The sequence below is a fragment of the Dermacentor andersoni genome, chromosome 7 (genome assembly GCF_023375885.2).
Source record: "Dermacentor andersoni chromosome 7, qqDerAnde1_hic_scaffold, whole genome shotgun sequence".
NCBI classification, from domain to species: Eukaryota; Metazoa; Arthropoda; class Arachnida; order Ixodida; family Ixodidae; genus Dermacentor; species Dermacentor andersoni.
The window spans coordinates 33,636,878-33,664,682 of NC_092820.1; the positions used below are offsets into that span (position 1 = coordinate 33,636,878).

Consider the following 27,805-nt stretch of genomic DNA (forward strand, 5'->3'; position numbering starts at 1 on the left):
ACTTTGTATGCAGATGACACCAGCGTTTTCTTCTCTGATCATAACATTCAAGAAGCATTTAACGTAGCCAATAGATGGATGGGGGACCTCAACTGTTGGCTAAATTCAAATAGAATACAACTGAACTGCAAAAAAACAAAGTACGTCATATTTATATCAAAAGGAAAGCAGCTGATGGGTCACTACGAGTTAAATTTTGGGGGGCGCATTATAGAAAATACGAAGTGCGTAAAATTTTTAGGCGTATGGTTTAACGAAAACCTGTATTGGTCCATTCATGTGGAGACCCTCAGAGCCGAAATTCGTAGAGCGACGGGAATGATTAACATGTTAAAGCGTCTTATTCCAATGAATTTAAAGAAACAGCTATATTACACACTAATACACTCTCGTCTACACTATTCTCTTCTGGTCTGGGGAACTACTACCAAAACTCACCTTATGTCACTATATAGGCTGCAAAAAAGAGCCGTAAGGGCAGTTTGTAACCTACCTGTTCTTGCACACACTAAACCGTTTTTTGATAAGCTTGGCATACTCCATATAGACCACCTATTTTTGCATAAGCTATCGCTCGAGGCGTTCCGTCTCCGTCAGGCTGATCACATACAGTTTAATCAGGACTTCGCCACCAAAGAAACTCCGTATAACCTCAGACATGACCCAATCTCTATACCGCTTACTCGCGCGAACTACGGGAAACAGGCATCACACTTTCAAATATCAACCTTACTAAACAATGATGCCACAATTCTGGAACAATTACAAACCACGAAATCAAGCTTGAGGTTCAAGAAATCTGTTAAAACGTATTTTCTTCGCTGCTTTATTGTATAACTTCCTTATGTACTGCAATGTTACTGTTTTGTTTTCCTTTTTAACATGTTCTGATCGAGATTCGAATTGTTAATCGTTTTTTATATGTTATCATATTTCGAAAATTGTAACACTTGTTGTGCTGTTGTTTGCTTCAGAGTGTCAACATGCTTTGGGTGCTGCAGCCTTTGTCAGGCAAGAATATTGCCTTTTGCTGCAGCCCCTGAGACAGCTGTATGTCTCAAACAACAAATAAATGAAAATGAAAAAAAAACATGGGCAGCAGCGATTACTTAAGAAGAAATAATGGGCGCTATAACGTAAAACTATTCCGAAATTTTATATTCCAATTCTGCAATCGGCCCACCGCGATTGGACAAAAACTTTTTTGGACCACCGCCACTTCACCTGTCTGTAACGCGACGTCACGAAAACCACGATAGGTCCCCATATAATATGACGTGTACACACTGGTTATGCGTTACTTGACCGAACAAAACAAACATAGCTATTTCTGATTTGACGCCTTTTTGCCATTAGCCCTCAGCTATTGGTCAAAAGTTTTCGGGCTGCACCCACTTCGCCTGCCTGTCACGCGACGTCACCAAACCGCGAAAACTTACAGCGTCAAAGTGACGCATACGCGTTGAAGATGCATTAATATGCCGAACCAAACTGAATTTTCTTCTGGGGCCCTCTAACGTAAAACTATTCCAATATGTTTCTATTCCAATCTCCTGACGTCAAATTTGCGCAACCACCGACGCAAGCACCGCGCGGTCACCCGCAGGGTTGTCTGAACACACCAATAAAACGCTCTCCTCTTTCATAGGAGGTCACGTTTGTTTGCTTGAAAAACGAATAACATTGCCTACACTGAGCGGCTTGTCGTACCTAATTGGTTGACAAGAGGCGAGGAGAACGCTCAAGTGGAGAGGGATTCGATGGGGCAGAGCCAGTGCACTGAAAATCGATAACCAGATAAAGAGGGTGGTGCGGCGTCTGCTATTGGTCGGCTTTTCCTTGCTTAGCTTGCGGTGGCTGGTCGAAAATCGCGGCGGCGTGCAACGGAAGCTTAAGAATGACTCTAAAAGGGACACTCCGCAAAGAAGAGTTGGCAGAATGAGGTGGTAAACGTGCCGAAAGTGCTCGAAAACGTTGCAGGGCCACGCAAGACGTTTTATTATGCGCAAATACACCCATGCTCTCCGGCAAGTGCGAGTAGCCAGCGCCTGAGCGATCGGCGGCTGCCATCTTTTATTCCTTTCAGAACTGGGCAGCCTGCGGCTATTCAGAAGAAAATTCAGTTTTGTTCGGCATAATAATGCATCTTTAATGCGTACACGTCACTTTGACGTGGTGAGTTTTCGCAGTTTTGTGACATCGCGTGACAGGCAGGTAGCCCGACAGGCAGCCCGAAAACTTTTGACCAATAGCCGTAGGCTAATGGTGAAAAGCGTCGAATAAAAAATAAAAGTTTTTCTTTTTTTCTGTCAAATCATGCATAATAAGTGGGTACGCATCATATCAGATGGGGAGGTATCGCGGTTTTCGTGACGTCGCGTGACAGACAGGTGAATTGGGGGTGGTTGAAAAAAGTTTTTGACCAATCGTGGAGAGCTGATAGCAGAATTGGAATAAAGAGTTTGGAATAGTTTTGCGTTATAGCGCCCCTGGATAGCCGCAGGCTGCTCTGTTCCGAAAGGAATAAAATATGGCTGCCGCTGTTCGCTCTGGCACTGGCTACTCGCCCCTGCCCGAGTGCATGAGTTTATTTGCGTGTAATAAAACATTTTGCGCGGCTGTGCAACGTTTTCGAGAACTTTCGGCATGTTTACGACCGCGTTCTGCCAACTCTTCTTTGCTGAGGATTCATTTTAGCGCCATTCTTAAGCTTCCATTGCATGACGCCGCAATTGTCGACGAGCAACTGCAAGTTAAAAGCGGACCAATCTCCGACGCCGTCACCACCCTCTTCATCCGGTTATCGATATTCCGTGCAGTGGCTCTGCCCCATCGAATCCCTTTCCACTTTAGCATGCTCTTCGCCTCTTACGAGCCAGTTAGATAAGACAAGCCGCTAAGTGCAGGTAATGTTGTTCGTTTCTCAAGCAAACAGAAGTGTCTTCCTGTGAACGAGGTGAGCATATGATTGCTTTGTTCAGACAACCCTGCAGGTGACCGCCCGATGCTTGCGTCCGCGGTTACGCAAATTTGACGTCAGGAGATTGGAATAAAAACTTATTGGAATAGTTTTACGTTCTTCGGCCCAATAACATTATAACGGACGCGCTTGGCCTGAGAGTTGAGAATCGAAGACTGGCGATATTGCTCAGCGCTGTTGCACGTGATGTTTTGTGTTGCTCGTTTTTCTGGGCATAAGTGCGCGTAATAAAGAGTTAAGTTCTCACCACAGAGCATTGGCGTGACTTCGTTGTTTCGCGTCGCCGCAATGTCATCAAAGATTAAACGTAGAGACTGATTACAATCTCTACGTTTACACGTAGAGATTACAATTTGTTTACACGACAGATTACCATTTGTTTACAGCACAGGGTTACAGCGCTCTAGACGGCTATGATGGAGAAGACGGTACAGAGAACGTCGTTCTTCACTGCGTTGTACTGCATACGATGAAAATACTGTTGAGCAATATTACAACCGAAGTTATTTGTGCGATATACTTTTTTAAAGCTGCCGCTACTTAAAGTGAACACACACTTAAAAGTAGCGTTGCTCTCGGCGTTATGCGTCCAAACGATTTTGGTGGCATACGTGAAACGTGTCACGCTGCCTAAAATGTTATACCTGTAGCAATCGCAACTACAAGAGAACAGTAGCCGTCAATGGCAAATCACTTTCCTAACTTTAGCACTTTTTTATATTGCAAAGTAATTTCATGAAGGACAAAGTTATTTCATGATGAAGATAACTGGGATGAAGACCGGTGTTGGCATCTGAGCGATTATGCCTCCGCAAACATTCGATTAGGATCACTTGCCTGTTAGGCAGTTGCTTGCCCCATGACAAGACAAGGTGCGTCAGTGTGAGATTGGTGCAAAGACGCACCGCCATAGGATGCCAGTGAATACCGTCTTCAGCTCGGTATTCAATCATCATGCGAAGGTAGTAGTGAATGTCCACTACGTCAATTCCGTACTTCGCAGCGGTCTGTAATTACCCACAAAAGGAACTTATCAGGTTATGTCAACAATTTTGATATTAAGAAACAACTGTGATTTTTAAAGCGTGCTTGTGCTGAATGCCTCTTTGGTATCACAGTCATTATATATAACGGACATACAAGCTATAATGGAGCATCTCTAAAAATAGCAAAGCCTTCTTTGTGGATAAGACCACCTGTGTGTTGGCCGCCTACTGAAGAAGCCGCCAGTATTTCTTGTGCTTCTACTAAGTGCGAGTAGTAATTATATTTAAATCTTAATAACATTATAGCTACCATTTCAATGCAAACTTAGTGGAGTAATGCATTTAAAGATATAGCACTTCCAATTCTTTACGACATGCAGCGTTTAGCATAGCTTTTTTTCCCGCAATAAGGAAAGCCGCTATGGCATACAACAAATGGGCCGCAATGGCTTTTTAATAGTATTGCCGGTTTCCTTTTAAGGAAGACGAGGCACTTTAAAAACTTTTTTTTATTTTTTATACAATTTGAGTAAAATTCGCACAGTGAATGAATTTTTACTAGCTGTTTTAAAAAATGCAACTTAATTGTTTTTATAATGAATTTTTTTACGATATTCAAAACAGTACGTTTTTTTTTTTGTAACCTAGTTAGCTAAACAACTTGCACGGTAACATACAGCACACATAATCGATTGTGATTGTACATAGTGTGACGGAAGCTATAACTGATTGTCGTAGGCCACTTTGAAGCGAAGTTATAGGTTGTCAAAGTTAGCCATAAAAAATGCCCACTTTGGTGATAGCAAAATATCAGTAAGGACATTGTTTATGACGAAGTTCGACAACCTGTAACTTTGATTGAAGATGGACTAAAACAAGACTTTATAGCTTATGATACACTACCACACTCACAATAGATTCCGTGCGTTGTACGTTGTCGTGCAAATTACTGCTAATCAGCTAATTAGTCTCCAAACAAAGAACACACTGTGTTGGATATCATCAAAAATACTTATCATAGAAAAAAATAATTGCATTTTTGAAATCAGCTCGTAAAAATACATTAACTGCGAATTTCATTCCGATTCCTTGAAAAATAAAATAAAGCTTTTGAAGTGCCTTGTCCCCCCTTAAGCGTGATAAGAGAAGGTAACGCGCCGCAAGAAATAAAAAATAAAAAAAAGGAACTGAGACGTCTTTTACATGTAATTTGCCAAGCTTGCATCAATATGACCATAATGTTGTGAAACAATTTGTTAATTACCCACTACTAATTATTCAATCAATGAAAACCACAGAAACACCGCAGGCTTCTCCAGGAGGTTGCTAAGAAAAAAACAATTAGTTTCGCTCATACAAAATAAGTATAAATTTGCTTTCGTTGTTTCTTCGAAGCATGCTTCGAGTAAGTTGACGCACCTGGTACATTAAAACCATAAATACTTCAGCAATGTTAAGTGCCTCACAGCAGCTACATGTCATCAACAACAAACTATGCTGCCAGCTTTCCTGCCATAGCTGAGATGATCGTGGCAATGACGTGAGCACCCTCAACGAGTCGGAGAAACACACTGTTAAGCACCAAGGACAAAGCCGAGTTAATTAAAGCTTACTGGTGCATTTAACTCCTATAATCTTTGCTATACAATTCAAAATTCTGTTAATTACGAATTATCGCTTCCTTCGCGACAACAATCTTCCAGCCATCTTTTTATTCATTTTACCCAGGTAAATACATTCTCATTTCGCCTGCTGACCTCAAAGACCTACCGCCTCGGTGAAGCCTACTGACTCCGCATTTACTGATGGACGGATACTCGCAGACAGTCTAACAATATATGCAAATTGCACCACTCTCCCACTGAACATCTTCGTCTACGCGTTCTCGAATACACTGATCTGGGGGCGTATTCGCCGACAGTATTGCCTCGGCTGTCAGGCGCGCGCTGACTGGCTGGTTTACCAAAGTCGGATAAGCTGATTGGCTGCTAGACCACAACATCAAGCAAAGTCGATAGTATTGCCGAAGTAATCGTATTGTATTGTATTGTATTGTATTGGGTTTTATGGCGCATAAGCAACTCAGGCTATCATGCGCCAAACACATGGTATAATATATTTCGAAAATTGGGTATCCTCAGCGAAGGTCCTTGTCCGGACAAGGACTCTGAGGAACCCAACAAATCAAACGAAGACCTCAGCCTTCTTCTATGGACTGAGAAAGTGGGCGAGGTGCATCATAAGATGCGTGCAAAAGCTGGGTAAGAATTTTTAGAATTAGTAGTTCTGTGATAGATTATATTTCGTTTAGGATCGCTGCGTCTTTCAAAAAACTAAAAACAGATGATATTCCTACAGGTGGTTTATCTCCTAAGAGTAGACTGGGATGGAAGGGAATGCGTTCATTGTAAAATTCAGTAAAATATTTTTTCCTTAGCCGTTCGAGTTGTGTGCACGAGAATAAAATGTGATTTACAGTGAGTTCATCTCCACATTTCTGACATAAGGGTTTGTCTTGTTTTGTCAGTAGAAAGTTATGTGTTAGGTGTGTGTGTCCGATGCTCAGGCGGCATAAAATTACTTCTATAAAACGTTCCTGATGTCTGCATGATCTCCGTTTTCCTAGAATAGGTTTTACTAAATGTTTGTTATTTTCTTCGCTATTCCATGTACCCTGCCATTTCTCTTTAAGCTTGTTTATTACTAACTTCATGCAATCTGCATAGGGTATATTTACAGTACTGACATCCTTATGGCAGGCTTGACCGGAGCACACGTCTGCTCTCTCATTGCCTCTAATTCCATGATGGCTTGGTATCCAACAAAGCTTAATTTCCTGTCCTTGTGTTTGAGCAGTTATTATGTTATGGATTATATTTCCTATTAAAGATTCCCTTACGTTTCTGGCTTTCATTGCTGTGATTGCACTCAGCGAGTCCGTGTAGATAATGCTCTTTTGAATGTTCATCTCGACTATTTTTGATACAGCCACCGAAATGGCATGACATTCGGCTGAGAAAATTGACGCGCAATGAGGCAACGGACTACCTTTTCCCATTTATCTTGCACTACAGCACTTCCGACGTAAAGTGATGTTTTAGAGCAGTCAGTATAAAATGCTGTGTGTTCTTTGTACTTTTCGTCTATCGCCAAAAATTATTGTATTATATGTTCACGTGGAGTTTGCTTTTTATGAAATTGTGTCAGTGTGTAGTCCCCTACACAGGGAAAGGTGTGCCAAGGTGGCAGTGGTTCGGGTCTCTGGGCTACATCAGGCAGTGTGTCTAGAATACCTAATTCCTGGCAAATTTCTTCAAATGGGAGAATAAGAGGTCTTATCGCATTCGGTTTGTTGTTAAAAAGCTGCTTAGACGGGCACTTCGTAACTATGGAGTAGCAGAGATGTTTTGGCAGTGAACGGGTTTTTAGGACGTATGCACATGTGAGCATGGATCTTCTACCTGCGAGGGCTGGTTCGTTACATTCGACATATAGGCTGTTTATGGGTGATGTCCTGTATGCCCCACTTGCAAGGCGCAGACCTGAGTTATGAACTGGATCTAATTGCTTCAGGTAGGACGGTCGAGCTGAGTTGTATACTATGCAACCGTAATCGAGGCAAGAGCGAACTATACAGCGGTAGATGTGTAAAAGGCAGGTCCTATCAGCCCCCCAGCGTTTATGTGAAAGCACCTTCAATATGTTTAATGACTGGGAAGTTTTCTTCTTCAGGTTCTTTATGTGTGGCAGGAAGGTCAGTTTTCTGTCAAAAGTTATGCCCTGAAATTTGTGTTCACTTTTTACCGGCAATTCCGCTTCGTTCAGGTATAGTCTAGGATCGGTCTGTAGGCCACGTTTGGGCGAGATAAGGATGGCCACTGTTTTCTGTCGGGAGAACCGGAAACCATTTCGGTCAGCCCACGTTGAAAGTTTATTTATTGTTAACGGCACTTGTCTTTCGCATGTTGCTATGTTTAAGGACGTGCAAGCTATCTGAAGATCGTCGGCATAGATTGAATACATAATTGACCTTGGAATTATTTTACTGATTGAATTCATTTTAACAACAAAGAGGGTCGTGCTTAAAACACTCCCTTGGGGCACTCCATTTTCTTAAATAAAAATTCTCGACAGGGTTGAACCAAGGCGTACATGGAATGAACGGTTTGACAGAAAGTCTTTTAGGCAGTTTAGCATCCTGCCACGAATGCCAAGTTCAGCCAAATCGTGAAGAATTCCGTACCCCCAGGTTGTGTCATAAGCTTTCTCTAAATCGAAAAAAACAGCAAGACATTGTTGTTTATGTACAAATGCTTCACGGACAGTATTAATCGTCGCAGAAAAGGTTTCCTAGCTTCAACATTGGAGAACTGCCCTTCGAATAACCATAAACCTTTTCTCTTAAGTTGCAGAAGTTCTGCTTGAATAGCTGCTCGTTTTCCTTTAAGATCTCTTTTTTTTCCTGACGTCCGATATTTCTGATGCCCGTACTTCCTCTCTGTTGCTGCAATCCGCTACTGCTTGTACGTCTGACTATGTAACTCCCTTTTCTGTGGCCACTGCCCACCCCGTCAGCGTGTACTGTGTGTCCCAGCTAACATTAGTCAAGCTTTTCAACTAAAAAAAGACATTTAGAAATGGTCCAAAGTACAATTACAAGACCTACCGTGTTCGGTCGTCAGCGTTCTGACAATCGAACAAGTTTTTAAAATGGTACCTTGCACTATGTTCCTGTAATCATTTTTTTTCTTCAGCAGCTTGGGTAACGTTATCTGGAACATCATGTATAGTATTTAACGTATAGTATTTTTGTTTCCTTTTCTGCGGTTTCATCTCTATTTAACAAGAAAGGATGAAGAGACAAACGATCCTGGCGGTATTTCTTTTCAATTCGTCTTCACAGCGCTGAGGGCATTTTTACTCGCATTTCTTCAGAACAACGGTGCATTGATTGAAGGGCTACATCGGCGTAGAGAAGCAAACGCTTAACATAACTGCGTAGAGGCTTGGTGAGTGGGATTTGTCAGAAGAATTAACTATCGCAGACGGTTGGCACGAGAGGCATGGTTGGCGCCCAATGAAGCCAATTATTTATTTATTGCAACGTGAGAGCCCTGCGATGCATTACAGATTGGAGGGGCTCTGATAACATACACGAGCAAAATGCTGAAATACATCATGGCGTGGGAGAGCAAAATGAGAACAAACAATGTCACCTATTACGGTCATCGCAATTGGAGTTCACAACTTTGCGACGCAATTATATAAGCCGCAGTTGCAAGGAAAGGCCACGTGCGCAAACCAATAAAGCGGCGAATAAATGCAGGCGGTCATTTCGCTTGGGCAGCGCCAACAAAATTTGAACGAGACCACACACACCTGTTTGCAGAAGTAGTTGGCCTCGTTGACGTGAAATCTGAGTGAATACTTGAGGAAATCAAGCTCTGGCACCAGAAATCCACCGCGAATGTTTTTGGTCAGCGGAGCTGCAGTCAGCCATATCACGAGGCAACTCTGGGGAAGGACGCACCTAAGTCTCCAGAAAAATCGGTGCAGATTTTTCTTGTAGTCATCGACGCCCCTAGGTCCCCACCTGTGAATAAGTGCGCTTAGCCATTAACTTTTCAACCGCAGGTTCTCCCGACTCTCCACGAACATAATTGCACACTACTTCCAATCCTCTTCAAAATTATTTCGCGCGTGATAACTTGAAATATTCATTCCCGCTAGAAAGTCGGATGTTTGCGGAACTAGATGGAAGTGGTGGATGGATGGATGTTATGAGCGTCCCCTTTGGAACGGGGCGGTGGGTTGCGCCACCAAGCTCTTGCTACTATGCTGCCTAATGTCCTCCGTGTAATCGCATTTTGAGCGACACCTTTCGAGAAATTTGGCATTGATCCGATTCAGACCAGTGTGCGCATTCACGGGCCACGCAAAGCTTCCGTAAAGTGCGTTCCGAATAACACGAGTTGAGGTAAGATTCCAAGATGCAAGCGAAAGCTGTCTTTAGCATGTCGAACATCAAAAGATTATTATTTTGTTCCCGCAAATGGATGTGTTAATTCCACCATCTAGGCGATGTATTTAAACAAGCAGTGTGTTTACCATGGGCCCTATAACGTAAATCTATTCCAATACGTTTTTATTCCATTATCCTGACGTCAAATTTGTGTAACCACCGAAGCAAGCGCCGGGCGGTGACCCGCAGGCTTGTTTAAACAGACCAATAAAACGCTATCCTCGTTTATAGGAGGTCACTTTTGTTTGCTTTAAAAACGAATAACATTGCCTATACGCTGAGCGGCGTGTCTTATCTAATTGGTTGATAAGAGGCGAGGAGCACGCTCAAGTGGAGAGGGATTATATGGGGCCGAGCCAGTGCACTGAAAACCGATAACCAGATGGAGAGGGTGGTGCCAGCGTCCGCAATTGGTACGCTTTCCTTTACTTAGCTTGCGGTGCCTGGTCGAAAATCGCGGCTGCATACAACGGAAAGTTAACGGAGCCGTAATGACAAAAAAAAAAAAAAAATACGAGGAAAGCTAAGGACTTATTATAACTGAAGTTTGCTAACCGTGGCTTTTTTTCGTGTTTATATTTGCTATCATATAACTTCTTTGGTTGGTATTCAAGTGTTTCGCGCACATGTAATGTTTCCAACTTGTTTCCGTTGTGTCGTATCATGGTTCCGTCATGCTATTTTACGGTATCTTTTCTATTGCACAGCTAATTTGTTCTCTAGGTTGTTCCTTTTGTTTGTCTATCTATCTTTGTTTGTTCAGTTGTGCATGCTATCTGGCTGCCCCTATGTAGTGGGCACCATGGGGAGATCTTCAAATACACGTCATGAGACCCACTTGACAAGGGGCGATTGGGCATTTTGCCAGAAGCAAATCTTTAAAAATGTTTAAGCTAAGAAAGCGAAGCGGTGCACACAGTAAATTATTCCCTGCCATGTCGAGTAAGAGGCAGGTATTACTTCGGGGCTACTTCATCATCATCATCATCAGCCTAGTTACGCCCACTGAAGGACAAAGGCCTCTCCCATACTTCTCCAACTACCCCGGTCATGTACTAATTGTGGCCATGTTGTCCCTGCAAACGTCTTAATGTCATCTGCCCACCTAACTTTCTGTCGCCCCCTGCTACGCTTCCCTTCTCTTGGAATCCAGTCCGTAGCTCTTAGTGACCATCGGTTATCTTCCCTCCTCATTACATGTCCGGCCCATGCCCATTTCTTTTTCTTGATTTCAACTAAGATGTCGTTTACCCGCGTTTGTTGCCTCACCCAATCTGCTCTTTTCTTTTCCCTTAACGTTACACCCATCATTCTTCTTTCCATAGCTCGTTGCGTCGTTCTCAATTTCAGCAGAACCCTTTTCGTAAGCCTCCAGGTTTCTGCCCCATATGTGAGTACTGGTAACACACAGCTGTTGTACACTTTCCTTTTGAGGGATAGTGGCAACCTACTGTTCATGATTTGAGAATGCCTGCCAAACGCTCCCCAACCCATTCTTATTCTTCTGGTTATTTCAGTCTCATGATCCGGATCCGTGGTCACTACCTGCCCTAAGTAGATGTATTCCCTTACCACTTCCAGTGTTTCGCTACCTATCGTAAACTGCTGTTCTCTTCCGAGACTGTTAAACAGTACTTTAGTTTTCTGCAGATTAATTTTCAGACCCACCCTTCTGCTTTGCCTCTCCAGGTCAGTGAGCATGCATTGCAGTTGGTCTCCTGAGTTACTAAGCAAGGCAATATCATCAGCGAATCGCAAGTTGCTAAGGTATTCTCCATCAACTTTTATCCCCAATTCTTCCCACTCCAGGCCTCTGAATACCTCCTGTAAACATGCTGTGAATAGCATTGGAGATATCGTATCTCCCTGTCTGACGCCTTTCTTTATAGGGATTTTGTTGCTTTCTTGGTGGAGGACTACGGTGGCTGTGGAGCCGCTATAGATATCTTCCAGTATTTTTACATATGGCTCATCTACACCCTGATTCCGTAATGCCTCCATGACTGCTGAGGTTTCGACTGAATCAAACGCTTTCTCGTAATCAATGAAAGCTATATATAAGGGTTGGTTATATTCTGCACATTTCTCTATCACTTGATTGATAGTGTGAATATGGTCTATTGTTGAGTAGCCTTTACGGAATCCTGCCTGGTCCTTTGGTTGACAGAAGTCTAAGGTGTTCCTGATTCTATTTGCGATTACCTTAGTAAATACTTTGTAGGCAACGGACAGTAAGCTGATCGGTCTATAATTTTTCAAGTCTTTGGCGTCCCCTTTCTTATGGATTAGGATTATGTTAGCGTTCTTCCAAGATTCCGGTACGCTCGAGGTTATGAGGCATTGCGTATACAGGGTGGCCAGTTTCTCTAGAACAATCTGACCACCATCCTTCAACAAATCTGCTGTTACCTGATCCTCCCCAGCTGCCTTCCCCCTTTGCATAGCTCCTAAGGCTTTCTTTACTTCTTCTGGCGTTACCTGTGGGATTTCGAATTCCTCTAGGCTATTCTCTCTTCCACTATCGTCGTGGGTGCCACTGGTACTGTATAAATCTCTATAGAACTCCTCAGCCACTTGAACTATCTCGTCCATATTAGTAACGATATTGCCGGCTTTGTCTCTTAACGCACACGTCTGATTCTTGCCTATTCCTAGTTTCTTCTTCACTGTTTTTAGGCTTCCTCCGTTCCTGAGAGCCTGTTCAATTCTATCCATATTATAGTTCCTGATGTCCGCTGTCTTACGCTTGTTGATTAACTTAGAAAGTTCTGCCAGTTCTATTCTAGCTGTAGGATTAGAGGCTTTCATACATTGGCGTTTCTTGATCAGATCTTTCGTCTCCTGCGATAGCTTACTGGTTTCCTGTCTAACGGCGTTACCACCGACTTCTATTGCGCACTCCTTAATGATGCCCATGAGATTGTCGTTCATTGCTTCAACACTAAGCTCCTCTTCCTGAGTTAAAGCCGAATACCTGTTCTGTAGTTTGATCCGGAATTCCTCTAGTTTCCCTCTTACCGCTAACTCATTGATTGGCTTCTTGTGTACCAGTTTCTTTCGTTCCCTCCTCAAGTCTAGGCTAATTCGAGTTCTTACCATCCTGTGGTCACTGCAGCGTAGCTTGCCGAGCACGTCTACATCTTGAATGATGCCAGGGTTCGCGCAGAGTATGAAGTCGATTTCATTTCTAGTCTCACCATTCGGGCTCCTCCACGTCCACTTTCGGCTAACCCGCTTGCGGAAAAAGGTATTCATTATACGCATATTATTCTGTTCTGCAAACTCTACTAATAATTCTCCTCTGCTATTCCTAGAGCCTATGCCATATTCCCCCACTGACTTGTCTCCAGCCTGCTTCTTGCCTACCCTGGCATTGAAGTCGCCCATCAGTATAGTGTATTTTGTTTTGACTTTACCCATCGCCGATTCTACGTCTTCATAAAAGCTTTCGACTTCCTGGTCATCATGACTAGATGTAGGAGCGTAGACCTGAACAACCTTCATTTTGTACCTCTTATTAAGTTTCACAACAAGACATGCCCCCCTCTCGTTAATGCTATAGAATTCCTGTATGTTACCAGCTATTTCCTTATTAATCAGGAATCCGACTCCTAGTTCTCGTCTCTCCGCTAAGCCCCGGTAACACAGTACATGCCCGCTTTTTAGCACTGTATATGCTTCTTTTGTCCTCCTAACCTCACTGAGCCCTATTATATCCCATTTAGTACCCTCTAATTCCTCCAATAACACTGCTAGACTCGCCTCACTAGATAGCATTCTAACGTTAAACGTTGCCAGGTTCAGATTCCAATGGCGGCCTGTCCGGAGCCAGGTATTCTTAGCACCCTCTGCAGCGTCACAGATCTGACCGCCGCCGTGGTCAGTTGCTTCGCGGCTGCTGGGGACTGAGGGCCGGGGTTCGATTGTTGTATTCATATAGGAGGTTGTGGCCAAGTACTGCACCAGGGTGGCCAATCCTGCTCTGGTGAGAGAGTGCGTTACCGGTTCTGGTCACCGGGATCAGGCCGCACTCCAGGCCTGTTTCAAATACACGCAACAAAAAAACGTAGAAGGGCTTTTCCGAGACAACCACGGAGTAATAAAATTTGCTGCATTTGAGAGGAAATTTTACACTCTAGTAGCCTTATAGGCAACAAGGTTTTCATTAAGCTAGGGCATAACATTTTTTGTGAAAATTCACGAATTTGCAAGCTTAAAAAAACATCAAAGCGCGACGTTTGCCAATACGTAACGTAACACCAAAACAGACATCGCCGTTCTTTAAGCTGCATTCGTTGGAGCATATAAAGCCGAAAAATTTCATATATGAATTTACTGCTTGCATATATGTAAAACTTGTACAATGTGTAAGAGGGTTTTGGAAAAGTCCTACTAGAAAATAAGGTATAATTCATAGCGGTATATAATGCATTAATATTGTTCGCTTCAGAGGCGTTGTTTCGATGCAGGCGCAGTGTTCGCTGAGCAAAACAATTTCTCCATTCTCAAGCACTTAGATTGAAGCTGCGAAGCTAAAACTTTTAAGTGCTGTCTGCAGAATCGTGCATCTGAACATTACGGTCATGTTCAGCTGTGCCTATCGCACACATTACTCATTAAAAAATTGGGGCCTTTGTATTCGGATGACTGAACTGTAAGAAATTCCTCTCTCGCTCTTGCACTTGGTGTTGCTGAAATGCATGCTGACATACATTAATCGCCGCGTCTAGCACGCGATATACTGGCACTTGGTGTCCGTACTTTGTGCCTCAACCAGGCCTCTGCGTTCACTCCAATGCAGTATTGTGGCGCCACCTAGCAAGAACTCAATGAAAGAGTGCTGTTGACTCCACGATTACGATACATACTTTTCATGCCCCCTGCGCATTTTACCTAGTGCATAAGTCAAACTTTTGTGTGATCTCCCATCTCAGAGATACATATGACATAGAAAAAAGGCTTCAGACAAGATGTTCTAACTAGCATGACAAGTAATCAAAAATGTATTGCGAAGACAGCGCACTTGTGCAAGTGCACACACTGCATAAATATCAAAGGGAACAGGCGTTCAAACCGTGGTTCGTCAAAATACACAAGACAGAACTCTGCTATTTATTTCGGCTTGAAAAATCTTCCTGATTACGTTTTTTTTTCGATTACAGCCCAAGAAAAAAAAATTGCCGGCTTTAATCGTAAATCTACTGTTCCCTTTCACATTGGCTCTCAACAAACGTGCAAATTACCTCGTGATATCCCAGAGGCACGAGCTGACGATGACAATGTCCGGCGGTGTATCAGCCATGCGTGCCATGATCGTCTCCACATACTGGCTATAGATCTTGGTCAGAAAGTAAAAGTATATCGTTACTTCTGAATCGCAGAATATGCGCTCTTCGAGGTAACCTCTGCCGTTGTATTTCTTGCCATGGTTTACCAGGTAATCTCCATCATAACTTTCTTCCATCTGAAAGGTAGTTTTCTTGTCTCTTCTCACATTTTTCAAACACATACCAGCAAAGCAAGCGCTTTCATCCCACTCATAAAAAAAGAAAGGACCAGTCACTCAACATACACGGCTGGTTATAATTCCAACGGAGCAGACCGAGAATGAGCCGTCGTGGTGGCTTAGCGGCTACGGTGTTGCGCTGCTATAAGCGTGGGATCGCAGGATCAAATGCCGGCCACGGCCGCTGCATTTCGGTGCGACGCGAAATGCAAGAACGCCCGTATACTGTGCACTGAGTGCAGCTTAACGAACCCCATGTGGTCAAAATTAAGCCGGAGTCCCTCACTGCAGCGTGCCTCATAATCAGATCATGGCTTTGGCACATAAAACCCAAGCATTTAAGTAATCAGACTGAATACGTAGCCAGGGAATGCATGGGCTAAATGAAGTGTCGTATTAACTAAAATGTACATATAATATAGGAAAGCGAAATGACAAGCCAAACCCATATCTTCGGGTATCATTGCCTGTTTGCTTTGTATGGTTTTTCGTTTATTCGTTTTTTTTTATCCTAACAAAAAATCGAGTCCATCGGTTCTTATTCCCGCTGGAGCTACCGGCTGAACGCCGGCAACATAACAATACGTCGACGTTCTGTGCATGCAACGGATAAAACTCCTTTGAAGGTATGACTGAAGATCCAAGTACAACCATTGTGTAAACCATATATCACTGCCTTTGAGAAAACAGTCCTGGCTGGGTGGGGCTGCTGTAACACACGATAATAATAATAATAATAATAATAATAATAATAATAATAATAATACCTTTATTTCCAATAATGAACTCAGTACATTCATGCAGGCCTGCCAAAGCCTTTGAAGGCTTGAGCGGCAGAGCCTGGCAGGCAGCAAATGCATACACGGTACATTAATAGATTATTTATTAGCGGCGAACTCGAGTATAGCATATCAGAAAGAAAGTTATTTTAATTTATACAGTGTCTAATAAAAGACCTCCCATCGAGAGTAATTAAACACAGAAACGCAGCAATGCGTGTGAATAAAGTGACCATGAGATAACATAATCATACACCAATCTGACGTTCATGGTGCAAAGTAATTGCACCATCACATGCACGAACGCAAGCAATAACGGTAAACAAAAGGAACAAGTACGCCTTTACAAATAGATACGCCTTAGCAGGCTCTTTAACTTGTATTTCGTTTTTGCATCGGAGATGCTGGGGGGTAATTTATTGAAGTAGGTTGGAACATAATGGGCGTGAGGTCTAGTGCCGTACCTTGTGGAACCACGTGGCCTCCAAAAGAGACCCTGGGTCTTAAGCAACGGGAATAAGTGTACAGAACTAGGAATTCACTGGGGGGGGGGGGACCAGAAGTTTTTAAAACAACCGTTTGCATTAAAAGATCGTTGAAATTCGGCATAGAAAGCATTTTAGAACGGTCTGTGCCAGCATTCAGGCTGACACAGAGAGGGAGTGCAGTATTGCATTTATTCTGTTGTGCCAGCGAACAGCGCAGTGCGCGTAAATTGTTAGTCCATACCGAAGCAGACTGTAGCCTAAAGCGTGCATTATTGTTTTCCTTACCGATAAGGGCATGTCATATCTTATATTGTACAGTAGATATGATACAGTGCGAAGTTTTTTGCAAACGTAAGCAAGGTGGCTGTTCCAAGAAAGGTTGCTGTCAAGATATCGACCAAGATACTTAACAGATGAGTACTGTAATGGTCTACAAGAACAAGATAAACAATCTGAACAATGTAAAAGAAGAGGCTAATCAAGGGCTACCTTCCTCAAAGGATTATGGAAGCAGAATAATTGCGTCTTAGATACATTTATATCAATTAGGTTATTTCGAAACCAGCCCATAGCTTTTGTGGCAGCAGACTGTAAAGAAGCAATCGCATCGTAGTAGCTATGGGCAGAAGTTACGATCATCGTGTCATCGGCGTATTCATGAAGAGAGATGGGTATCATGCTATAGAGGTCATTAACAAAAATATTAAATAATAACTGGCTGAGTATGGATCCCAGCGGAACTCCAGCTACAATAATGGAAAAGGCGAACTTGCCCAACTGAGACGACCTGACGCCTACCCCGAAGGAAATTTGCTATGAACGACCAGACAGCACCCCGAAATCCTAACAAGAAAAGCTTATTTAACAACAGACCATTATGAACACTGTCAAGAACCTTGCTACAATCAAGAAGGAGAGCACAAGCAATTTTATTATTATCGAAAGCTATATTCAACTGATCGGAGAAATCTTACAGAAGGGTCTGAGTGCTATTGCCGGGCCAGAAGCCATATTGACTAGCCGACAAAATGCTGTGGGCGTCCAGAAAGCTTGTCATCGTTAATGATAAATGTTTTTCTAGTATTTGGGCAATAGAAGGTAGAATTAAAATTGGGCGATAATATTCAATTTTATTACGCGCACCGCTTTTATAAAGAGGTATAACTATTGCTGTTTTCAGTTTTACTTCACGACTTGAAATTATGCGATTGAGTAGTGCTAGCAAAACCTCTTGGATATATTCATATGTTCTGCGCAAGTCATTAATGGAAATACCGTCAATTCAAGGAGATTTATTACATTTTAAACTGAACATAAGCGGTCTTAGCTCTTCCTGAAAAATTGAAGGTAGATATGCCGATTCACTAATGCTGTGACGCAAAGTGCGCAGATCTACCTGCAAGTTTGTTTCTAATTATGGGAGAGAAGTGGTTGTTAAACTGATCAGAAATATTCTGTCTGCCGCTGGATAAACTGGACGGAAAGTAATTCATTATATTAGCTCGCGTATTAGCACCTCAAAAGCTGCTAATTAACGACCATGTTTTCTTACTACTGTAACTAGCAGCTTGAAATTTATCTCCGAAATATATTCGCTTTGCGGAGCGGGCTATGGCAGTAACTTTATTTCTCAACTGCTTAAATATTACGTGTAGGTCTGCAGAATTTGGCGCACGCAAAGTAAGCCTTTTTCTTTTATTGCAGCAGTATGTCAGACGACATCCACTTGTTATCCACGTTACGTTGTTTGACATGTATTGTTCGGGTAGCACTTTCTTTCACATTCTGGAACACTTCTACGAGGTTGTCAATAGGTCAGCCGGAAACACTATTGCTAAAAAAGATTTCCAGTCATATTGAGCCACCAGCTTATCAAATAATCGATCCATCGATCTAGATTAAACCGTTTTGTGTGTAGTGACATGATAATAAGCCAGCAGATATGCATTTCATGGACGGCACGCCTTCCATCAGCGTTATTTTTACATGTACGCGAAGGCGATTAATCTAAAAAAGCTCCTGGAGGGGTATTCTGTAAGTGTCCACCTAATGGATATGTCCTCTTCGTCTGCTGCTGATGTTCTGATTGGCCGGGCTGGGTTACGCGTCAGAAGGACCCAGGTGTCCCTAGCCAATCAGCACTTCAGCAGCAGACGAAATGGACATGTCCACTACGCACCCAGGCTAATCGAACGCATACTCTCGCACCCGGATTGCCCGGTCGACCAGCACCATTTTGTCCTGGGCTGCCAAAGCGTGTTCGCCGGCGACCAGCAGACATGGCTAGCGCTAGCTCTAGGACTCCAAAGTGCGGAAAAGGAGCAGGTTGCTTAGCGCTGTTTGCGAAGAGCACAATACACGTAGGGAATCGTGCCGGTGCGGTGTTTTCAGCCTGCACCGATTTCCATCCGCAACGAAGGATGACAAGCCGCGCCACCGGTGGATAGCTGCAGTGAATAGGAAGAACTACCAACCCAGTGAAAATGCACAAGTGAGTATTCGATCTGTGTATATTTTGGTGCCACGTTCAACTTTGCGCCCTACGAACGTAATATGTGTAACACGCAGGTTTGCTCCGAGCACTTTCTGGACAAGCCCACAGAGCAGAATCCCGCGCCGGTGCTTCGCCTTGACTATAACGAGAAGGCAAGCCTTTTCGTGCTTTCATTCAGGCAGAGCTCCCGACGGTTAAGCGGAACAGTTGAGTTTGCGGTTAGCGATACTTGCAGCTGCTGCACGGCATGACCATTAAGCGTGAACGACAAGTTGTAAACGATAGTATGTTGCCCTGCTGGTGAGCGTTATTGCTAATGAAAGTAAAACGAAGTCTGCTCGTCACGTAGCATGCATCGACAAAAACGTAAACAACGACTGCTCGTCGCCGAAGGCGTTCTTGCAGCGCGCCTGTCTTTACGAGCTGGTGTTGCAGGTGTCATTCGTAACGAATTCATTTGAGCATCCTGAGCTCTAAACTGCGTGCGGGCTGTTATGCAGGGCAAAGCGCAAAATTTTTCCGTTCATAAGGCGAGGAAAATAAGGTGCTTAATTATTGTTGTATTTTGTAACAAAATTTTGCTCGTTCTCACCAGTTTCTTTTACTGTTTTCTAAGGGAGCGCTAACAATCCGATATGGCCTCGCACAAGCGAAACAGGTCTGATACCAGGTAGCTGCAGTTGGTGGGGCTAATTTTTTGGAATCCAGGTGCGGTTGTTGTCTTGTACCAAAGGCTTCCCTGATGATGCAGCTTTAAGTAGGGATGGTAATTTTATGTGCCCTGTCATGGTTTGTGCAACTGTACAAAACCTGCATCCGTCATGCTCGCCCTGTTATATGGGCTTTGACTGCACATGTAGTTGAACATTATAACTACTGTAGTTCCTCATTTTCCAATGAGTGCAGGTTCAGCATCACATGCTGCTTGTTCGAGTACTGTAGGCTTGTGTTCTTAATGTTGTACTCTTAAGGGGTTGCACGATACAATTGGCCTGGTGCATTTTCTATTTCATTTTGAGAGGACTTTATGTCTTCGCAACAGTGATGGCATGGGAAAGAACTACAGCCCTTCTTACTATAACATATATATTGTTTTCAATGTGCAGCTGGTGAAGGGCAGGCGTCTGCTAATCAGGCAGTCAAACGACCTCGCCAGTTGGTTGCCAAACGCGGCCAACCCAGTAGTGACCATGACAAACAAGACCAAACTGAAAGTGCAGAGGACAATGTTCTGCGTGCTTTAATAAAATGTGGCACCAACACAGTGCTGTAAAATCCTTTACAGGTTACGTGCTTACGTGGTTACCCGATGTATTCGCTTCTGCAGTCTGCACATCACTCAGTGTGGCCATTGCGGACTTGCAAGGGGTCTTGAAGTTTGATTGAATCGAGACAGCGAAAATGACAGGCTAGAAAAAACGCGAAACACGCCTTCCGTCCAGCTAAAAAGCCCAAGTTTCGCTTTCGCGCCGGGTCGCATCTCCCGGCGTGGCAGCCCAGGCCTGCTACTTCGCGGCGCTTGGGATAGATGGCGCGACCGGCGCTCATCAATATGGCGGCGCGCTTTGAATTCACGGTGTTCTGGTGTATACACTTCTTGCAAGGGGTATCGCGTTCCGTATAGGCGTAGTAACTCGCAAAATTTCACGCGTTTTCATTTCGTAGAGCGCCAGTTCGCCTGCGTCGACGAACCACTCGCCGGCATTCATTGCGAGGAGACCAAGACAGCTTTGACATGACGTCACGGACGCAGTTTCTCACCGCGCTGTTTTTCCAACGTGGCGGCTGGGATGACGTCAGTATAGCATGTTCACAGAAGCGCGTAACCTGCTTCAGTTTCACAGGGACGCGGTCGGAACACTACTGGCGTCTGCGCCAGATCCACGCAAGGACCGATAAAACAACCGTGCGAGACGCTTATAGACACAGCTTCCCATCGCGTGCTGCTGGTTGTCCAACTCGGCGGCCAAGATGGCGTCAGTGCAGGCCCCCTTAGGTTGGTTTAGATTATCATTACGCTGCATGAACCGACTCTGAACTATCATAAATTGAAACTTGAAGAGCTATCCTGGAAAATTACACATAAAGTCTGCCATGTAGTCCTTCCGCAAATGCATGGCTTGCTGAAAAACTCGCATTTACGCGAGGCTTGCCTGCACCTGTATGACTAGAGAAATGCAGCGTCTCTTGATCAATGCTGGAAATTGAAGCACGAGTGCATGTGAATTGAATGAGCTATCAAACTTGTTAACGAACTCAGGTGATCGCTGCATCTCACGTCGTACAGATCGTATGTGCAGAGCCAATTGAAGAAGTCGCGAATGGACCGCTTCTTATACTCCGATGCTTAGCGTTCTCATTTAATCAATCACAATGCGCCCGAACTCAACCGTGGCAGTGGCTGCTTAACGGCTCAGTAGTAGGGTAGAGGTCTCTGACAAAACCCTTTACGCAAATACGGCCCTAGAACTTGCTGCAAAAGCTGCGCTGCTAGGCTATGGGAAGATGGCCGGTTAAACGACGTAATTTCAAGGGCGCTGCAGTTACATGCGCTTCGTTAAGGCCAATTCGCGACAACGAAACCACAGATGATGCAAAAAAAAAGGATACGCTGATGCGCTCTCAAAACGCAACGGTGGCGCACTAAATCATTTACGTTTACATCCGCTATAGCATCGGAACGTGCAACAACGCGTTGGGTTTGAATTAACATGTAACTGAAACCGCATACCTTTTGCTTGAGCAAATCATTTGAGATGAGCGTATTCCTATGATACAAACAGATTAGGTCCTTGTAAATGGCTCGAACGTCTGGAAGGTCGAAGAGAGAATAAGCTTAGCACATTTACAAGAAAATGGAGTAGAACGCCTGCACTTACTTGAGCATCCCAGAAATACAAGGCGCTTTGACCTTAGCAGCGAACGCACGCGTTCACAGGTGAATACGTGTGGCATTACGAGGCGCGAAATCACACAAATCAGAACTCAGACTGAGACATCGTACAAAAAATGCAGAGTTCGAAAAGCATACTACAGCTTCCAACGGTCTTCTTCTGCGGGCGAGTGCGTGAGACTCATTCGAACGCTTTCGGAAGCGTGTTGATGATGATGATGAAGCCTCAATCAATGGCACAAACCCACTATGGTGTATAGGCCACTAATCGGGTGGTAATATGATTGAATAAATAAACGAATTTGGTTAATAAATAACTAACACAAAAAGTAAAATAAATATATAATCCAAGATGAAAAAAAAAATATGTTGCGGGCGTGAATATCACTCACACACACGAAAATACGAAAGAAAACAACCCAATAAATAAGAACGTAAAATATTTCTTATGACGCTGATGATGATCGCGGCTTGGCCTTATACCAGTTGTCGCGCAACCTGAATATACGCGTATCAACTAATAATGGAGTTATTTACACGTTCAAGGAATCATTCTTGGATTCCTCCTTTACGGATGACGCGAATACAGTTACAGAATACAGAATGGGCGTTTCCACACCACCATCGTCACGTACCACTTGGGGCTGAGTAGCAAATTGTTGATGCAGTGGAGAATTAGGCATTCGTAGTGTTCCGTATCGTCAACATATCACCGTATCATCAGCGTATCGTCAACAATCCAACCACTCTTACAGCGGAGCGCTGCCTCTGTAGCGTGAAAACAAACCGCTGTTATCAATAATAGTGAGTTTCAGAATGAGTGCCACAAAGAGCTTTGCGGATATCAGCCTGGAGGCACGCAGGAGTGAAGAGCTTTAGAATAGGGATTTGCGTTTGCGGATAGTGTCTTGCGTTTGCAGCCCCACTACGGCGCCAGCGAAAAGATAGTACAAATAGGCACGGCTGAGCTAGAGACGCGACGCGCACGCTTTTTCTTGCGGCCTGCGCGCCAGACGAGGTAACATAGGGTGAATTCTTGCTGGCTGGTTGCGGCGCTCGCCTACTGGGGGCACGTTGAAACCATACCTCTGTGGCGAATGGACGGGCTTTTCGGGGTTCCGTGGCGGCGACGAAATCATAAGTTTTTGTGCATGCTTTGAACTTGCTTCTGTGTTTGATTGGCTGATTTTTTAGCCTTTAAATAGTAATTTAAATAGTGCGCGGGTGTGTATCGTGTACAGTTGGTTTTGCAGAATGGTTAGAGCGTCCTTTCGCGCCACGTGCTTCAATACGTGAAGCCGGGTGGGACGTTGAGTGTTTGTGCCCTTTAAATTGTAGCTTGGAGATGGCAACACTAATAGGTATTAATGGTTTTACTGTGTGTGTTTTTGCTAGGAAACTGAGAGCATGGCCGCGTGATTGTGCGCGTGCGAGAGCGTGTCATACCTTGGGTCTCCGCGGCATTGACTGCTTTTGAAACAGTGGTGAGAGTTGCTTTACGACATTTTGAGGACTTGGATCCTCTGCGTATGGGTTTTTGCTAAAAGGTACATGCTGTGCATTATTATAGTCTTACAGTATTTGCATTAGAAAATCCGGCCAAAACATGGTAAGAAAGCCGGGAAAGCAGGCAGTGTGCTGGGGGTCCCTCAAAGCAGATGAGGGGATGGATGAGAATGGAGAGGAAACCGAGTCAATCAGCACACACAGTGATGTCGATGCGTGGCTGAAGAAAATGGAGACTTTCCAGGAAGAGCTTGTCAAACAGGTTGACGAGCTAAAGCATGAGCTGAATAGGGAGCGTCATGCACGGAAGGTAGTGGGAAAAAAAGGACTTGAAGCAGCCGAGGAAAAGCTGAACAGGGCCGCCATTGTGAACCAGAATGGTCGTGATAATGGAATACAGTCCTCCGACGTGAGAGGAGAGGGAGTGCCAGCAAATTACTTGAAATGCGTGCAACGTGGTGAGGGGTTAGCTGGAAAGAGCTGCACCTGCCTTGAGGCCGCCACGCGGAAAAATCAGGAGCGCACGGGTCAATGCCCCTTGTCAAGTCCGAATCACGCGGAAAAGGACAAAGGGAAGCCGGGAGAGGCAGGAGAGAGTGAAATGGTGATTATCGCCGGCGACTCAAATCTAGATACGTGCTCAGAAGCAATTGTGGAGAGGGTGAAAGGCGATAAAAGAGTAGTGTTAGGGAGATCTCTGGGGCGGACGCTGGGTTCTGTCATGGAATCAGCAAAAGCAAAGCTCGCGGAAAATGCCCACGTGCGCAACCTCGTCGTAATAGCAGGTTTGCTAAATGACCTTCTAAACACGAAAGGGACATGACTAGCCAAGCGCTTGGCCAAGAGGGTGGACGACTTGCGCGACCTGTCCCCTCAGGTGAAGATCGTGGCGTTCAGGGTGCAGGAGGTGCTGTACGTGATAGTCACATACAGATTGCCGCAGTGGCTGCTAATGAGGCGATATGGAAAATGAGCCGACATAAAAGCTTCGGGGCTGCCGAAGTAAACAGGGAAGTGAGAAGGTGTGGTGGTTTTCAACGAGACGAGATCCACTTCAATCCGTCTCTTTCATGGCGTGACAGCGCATGCGCCCAGCCCTAGTGGATGTTGCGAAACGTTTTGGAAGGGTCGCGTGCGTGGCCGCGGCCCGGAAGGTCCCCCGAGAAAAAAGCACTCGCATCGACGCACGCTGCTGCAAACAATCGAGCCGTGTACCGCGTTGAAACTCTACTGGTAGCTCGACGTCGGTGCGGTGCCGAAAACGTGCGTAGCGTAAGACCGCAACTCCACTTAAAAAGACAAAGCGACCAGGGCATCGTCCGAGTTGTCCGGACTGCACCGTGAGCAAGGTAGTTGCCGCCTTTTCATGACGGGCTCGTTAATTTAACGAAAAACCCGTGCGTTACACTTGGGCAGCACTTAAGTAGATCACGTTGCTGATTGTTCCGCAAATATATATTTCTCGATAAATCTTCCTGAGCTAATCAGCAACGCTACTATAGTCGTAGGAAAATAAGTCTGCAGCGACTCATAACCCTCATAATTCATGCCCTCATAACCGCCAGCCACTCTTCCTTCGCAAGGCTGCAAATAATTCGTACTTCAAATTTTTCCTGTTGCCCAATTAAGGCTGTAACCACAAAATGAAAATATTAGGAGGTAATTTTTTACCTTTTTCCTCGCTTAGCATAGTGGAATGGCCCAAGCCTGATTCTTTATTGAAGTGAAATAACACGCTTGAAATAACAAGTATTTATTGTCAAGTTTCACTTCAGTTGGCAGTGAAGCTTCATGAGTGAAACGGGTTCCGCAGTGACATGAACGGCACCGCAGACTTTTCAAGAGTGAAACGCTCAGACTCCATAAACTTTATCCATGTTTGTTGCACATCTCATTGCTTCCACCGATGAAAAGACTCTTCAAGAAGAGCAGACGCTCCGGCCGAATCAAGTACGACGCCGCTTTGAAAAGTCCGCATGACGACGATTTTGTTTGCATCTGTGATTGGATGACGAAGTAACACAACTCCGCGCGGTTTGTTTGCCTTGGTTACCAACTGCTGTTCTTTAAGTTGTATTCTACTAAAGTACTCTTTATTTTATACTTTGGCTTCTTTACTTCTTCGCAGTGTACTTCCTGCGCTTCTTTCCTGCGCAAGTCCATTTGACGTAGTAGCTTGTTTGCAAGTAAAGGAGAGGTGTATGGCAGAGGTATACCTATAAAATACACCTTATTTCATATCTCTTTTGTGAGTTTACGCGTTTTTATGGCGAATAGTGGAGGTTATTCGCATTTGCACTAGCAAACATACACGCCCCCCTCATTTGCATAGCAGTTACGTTGAGCCTGGGTACTAGTGATACTGAACAGCGCAGGACCTACCTATGTCCGCCGAGGGGTGAACTCAGCCATCGATCTCTCCCTCACCACAAAACAGTGCTCCTACACCTGGGACACAACTCCGGACAATTGGGCTTCGGACCACTTCCCCATTGTGAGCCCCTCTGTGCATGGAAGGAAGCCAAAGACCAGAACTTTCCACGTCATAGACTGGTCTATGTTTCGGAAGCACTGTAGTGAGGCGAGCGATCGTTGCGACTATCTAGACGCCATCGCGGAGTGCACCCAGGCGGCTACCGTTCAGTGCTCTTCCCCACCGGACACACCTGCCCCGGAACTCCGCCTACTCAATCTCCGTGCCTCCAGGTGCCGCACGGAGCGCAGAGCAATTCGGACAGGGAAGGTAGATCACCGGACTGAATACCGATGAGTAGACGCCTGCTGTAGAAGACAGGCCCGCCGCAGGAGGAATCAGAGCTGGGTGAGCCTGTGCTCCAGCATCCAGGACAATTCAAGGAGGCCCCTAGCCTGGCGACTACACAAGTCACTCATCGGCAAGAGGACGAGCCGTCAACCAGTCCTCGCTGTGGCCATCTCGCTAGGAATAAGCGAAGAGGCCATCGCAGAACTTCTGGCGGACCGGTTCGCCCATCCTGTCCCACAGAGTGCAGCCATCCTGCCGGTCGGACACCGCCCTGCCCAGCTGCCCACCTGTCTACACAGCCTCCACCCTGCTTAGACGTCCAGCCAGGTCGCTGCCCTCTGGCACGAGCCACTTGCCCTGCACAAGCTCCAGGTGGCTCTGAGGCGAGGGAAACGCCGCAGCGCACCAAGAGCAGATGATGTAACGCCACAGATGCTTTGCAGCCTGGCCGCCAGCGAGCAACAGCGCCTGTTTGAGTGCTTTATTGAGATATGGCAGTCAGGGCAGGTGCCAGAGGCATGGCGCACAGCCATTGTTGCACCCATCCTCAAGGCCAAAAAAAACGGCTACGGAATCGTCGTCCTATCAATCGGTATCCCTCACCTCCGCTGCCTGCAAGCTGATGGACGCCATGGCCTTGGAATGACTGGACTGGGTGGCGCGTGCTCGCGGGTTCCTGGCAGACCAACAGACGGGCTTCCGGCAGCGGCGGGGTACTGCGGACTCCATTGCTGACATGGTGTCCACCCTGCAGGACGCCAAGGCCGACGGGGACCTTGCGATGCTCTTGCTGATCGACGTACAGGGTGCCTTCGACAGCCTCCCTCACGCAGTTGTCCAGCAGGGCCTGGACCTCCTCGGTATCTAAGGCAACCTGCGCGAGTTCCTCCCGTCGTTCCTGCACAATCGCACTCTCATTCTACATGTGGGTCGATCGAAGAGCACCCCCGTCAAGTCGCTGCAGGTGTGCAACAGGAGTCAGTGGTGAGCCCCTTCCTTTTCAACCTGGCCTTGGCACGGTTGCCTGCTGCCCTGCCGATGGACCCTCACTTCCCCGTGCAGTCTTCAATCTACGCGGACGACATGGCCCTATGTGTGCGGGGACCACCGCAACACATCTGCAAGGCACGTGCGGCCCTACAGAGAGCCCTGGACACTGCGGCTGCCTACTTGTGCAGCATCGGCCTTACCATCTCGGCCAGGAAGATCGAGGCCTTGCTGCTGCATCCCAGAGCAGCAGCCCACTGCTCAGCTGCCCGGCTGCCCTTGGAGGGCGTCCAGATCCCATGAAGCAAGGCATTCACGTACCTGGGGATGCGCATTGACCAAAGGCTGGCCTGGCTACCGGGTACTATCGCCCTGGGCCCCCAGACGCTTCGGGTCCGCA

At 45.3% G+C, this 27,805-nt stretch overlaps 2 protein-coding genes across 2 annotated transcripts in view; one reads left to right on the plus strand and one right to left on the minus strand.

The window, feature by feature from the left end:
- LOC129385923 (uncharacterized) overlaps positions 1-22,267 on the minus strand; it is a 59,995-nt gene extending 37,728 nt beyond the window's left edge. Inside the window, exons 1-5 of the mRNA XM_072289443.1 lie at positions 22,135-22,267; positions 21,987-22,066; positions 15,232-15,452; positions 9,346-9,559; positions 3,818-3,987 (exon numbers count right to left, since the gene is read on the minus strand). Coding sequence (XP_072145544.1) covers positions 3,818-3,987; positions 9,346-9,559; positions 15,232-15,452; positions 21,987-22,066; positions 22,135-22,210 — 761 coding nt within the window. The 5' untranslated portion in view covers positions 22,211-22,267. The remainder of the gene's footprint in view (positions 1-3,817; positions 3,988-9,345; positions 9,560-15,231; positions 15,453-21,986; positions 22,067-22,134) is intronic.
- Positions 22,268-22,964: 697 nt separating this feature from the next.
- On the plus strand, positions 22,965-27,708 carry LOC126535417 (uncharacterized). The gene is made up of 4 exons (XM_050182299.1): positions 22,965-23,003; positions 26,734-27,010; positions 27,102-27,278; positions 27,383-27,708. Exons 1-4 carry the CDS (start codon positions 22,965-22,967, stop codon positions 27,706-27,708), a joined length of 819 nt encoding a protein of 272 aa, XP_050038256.1.
- The last annotated feature ends 97 nt before the right edge of the window (positions 27,709-27,805 follow it).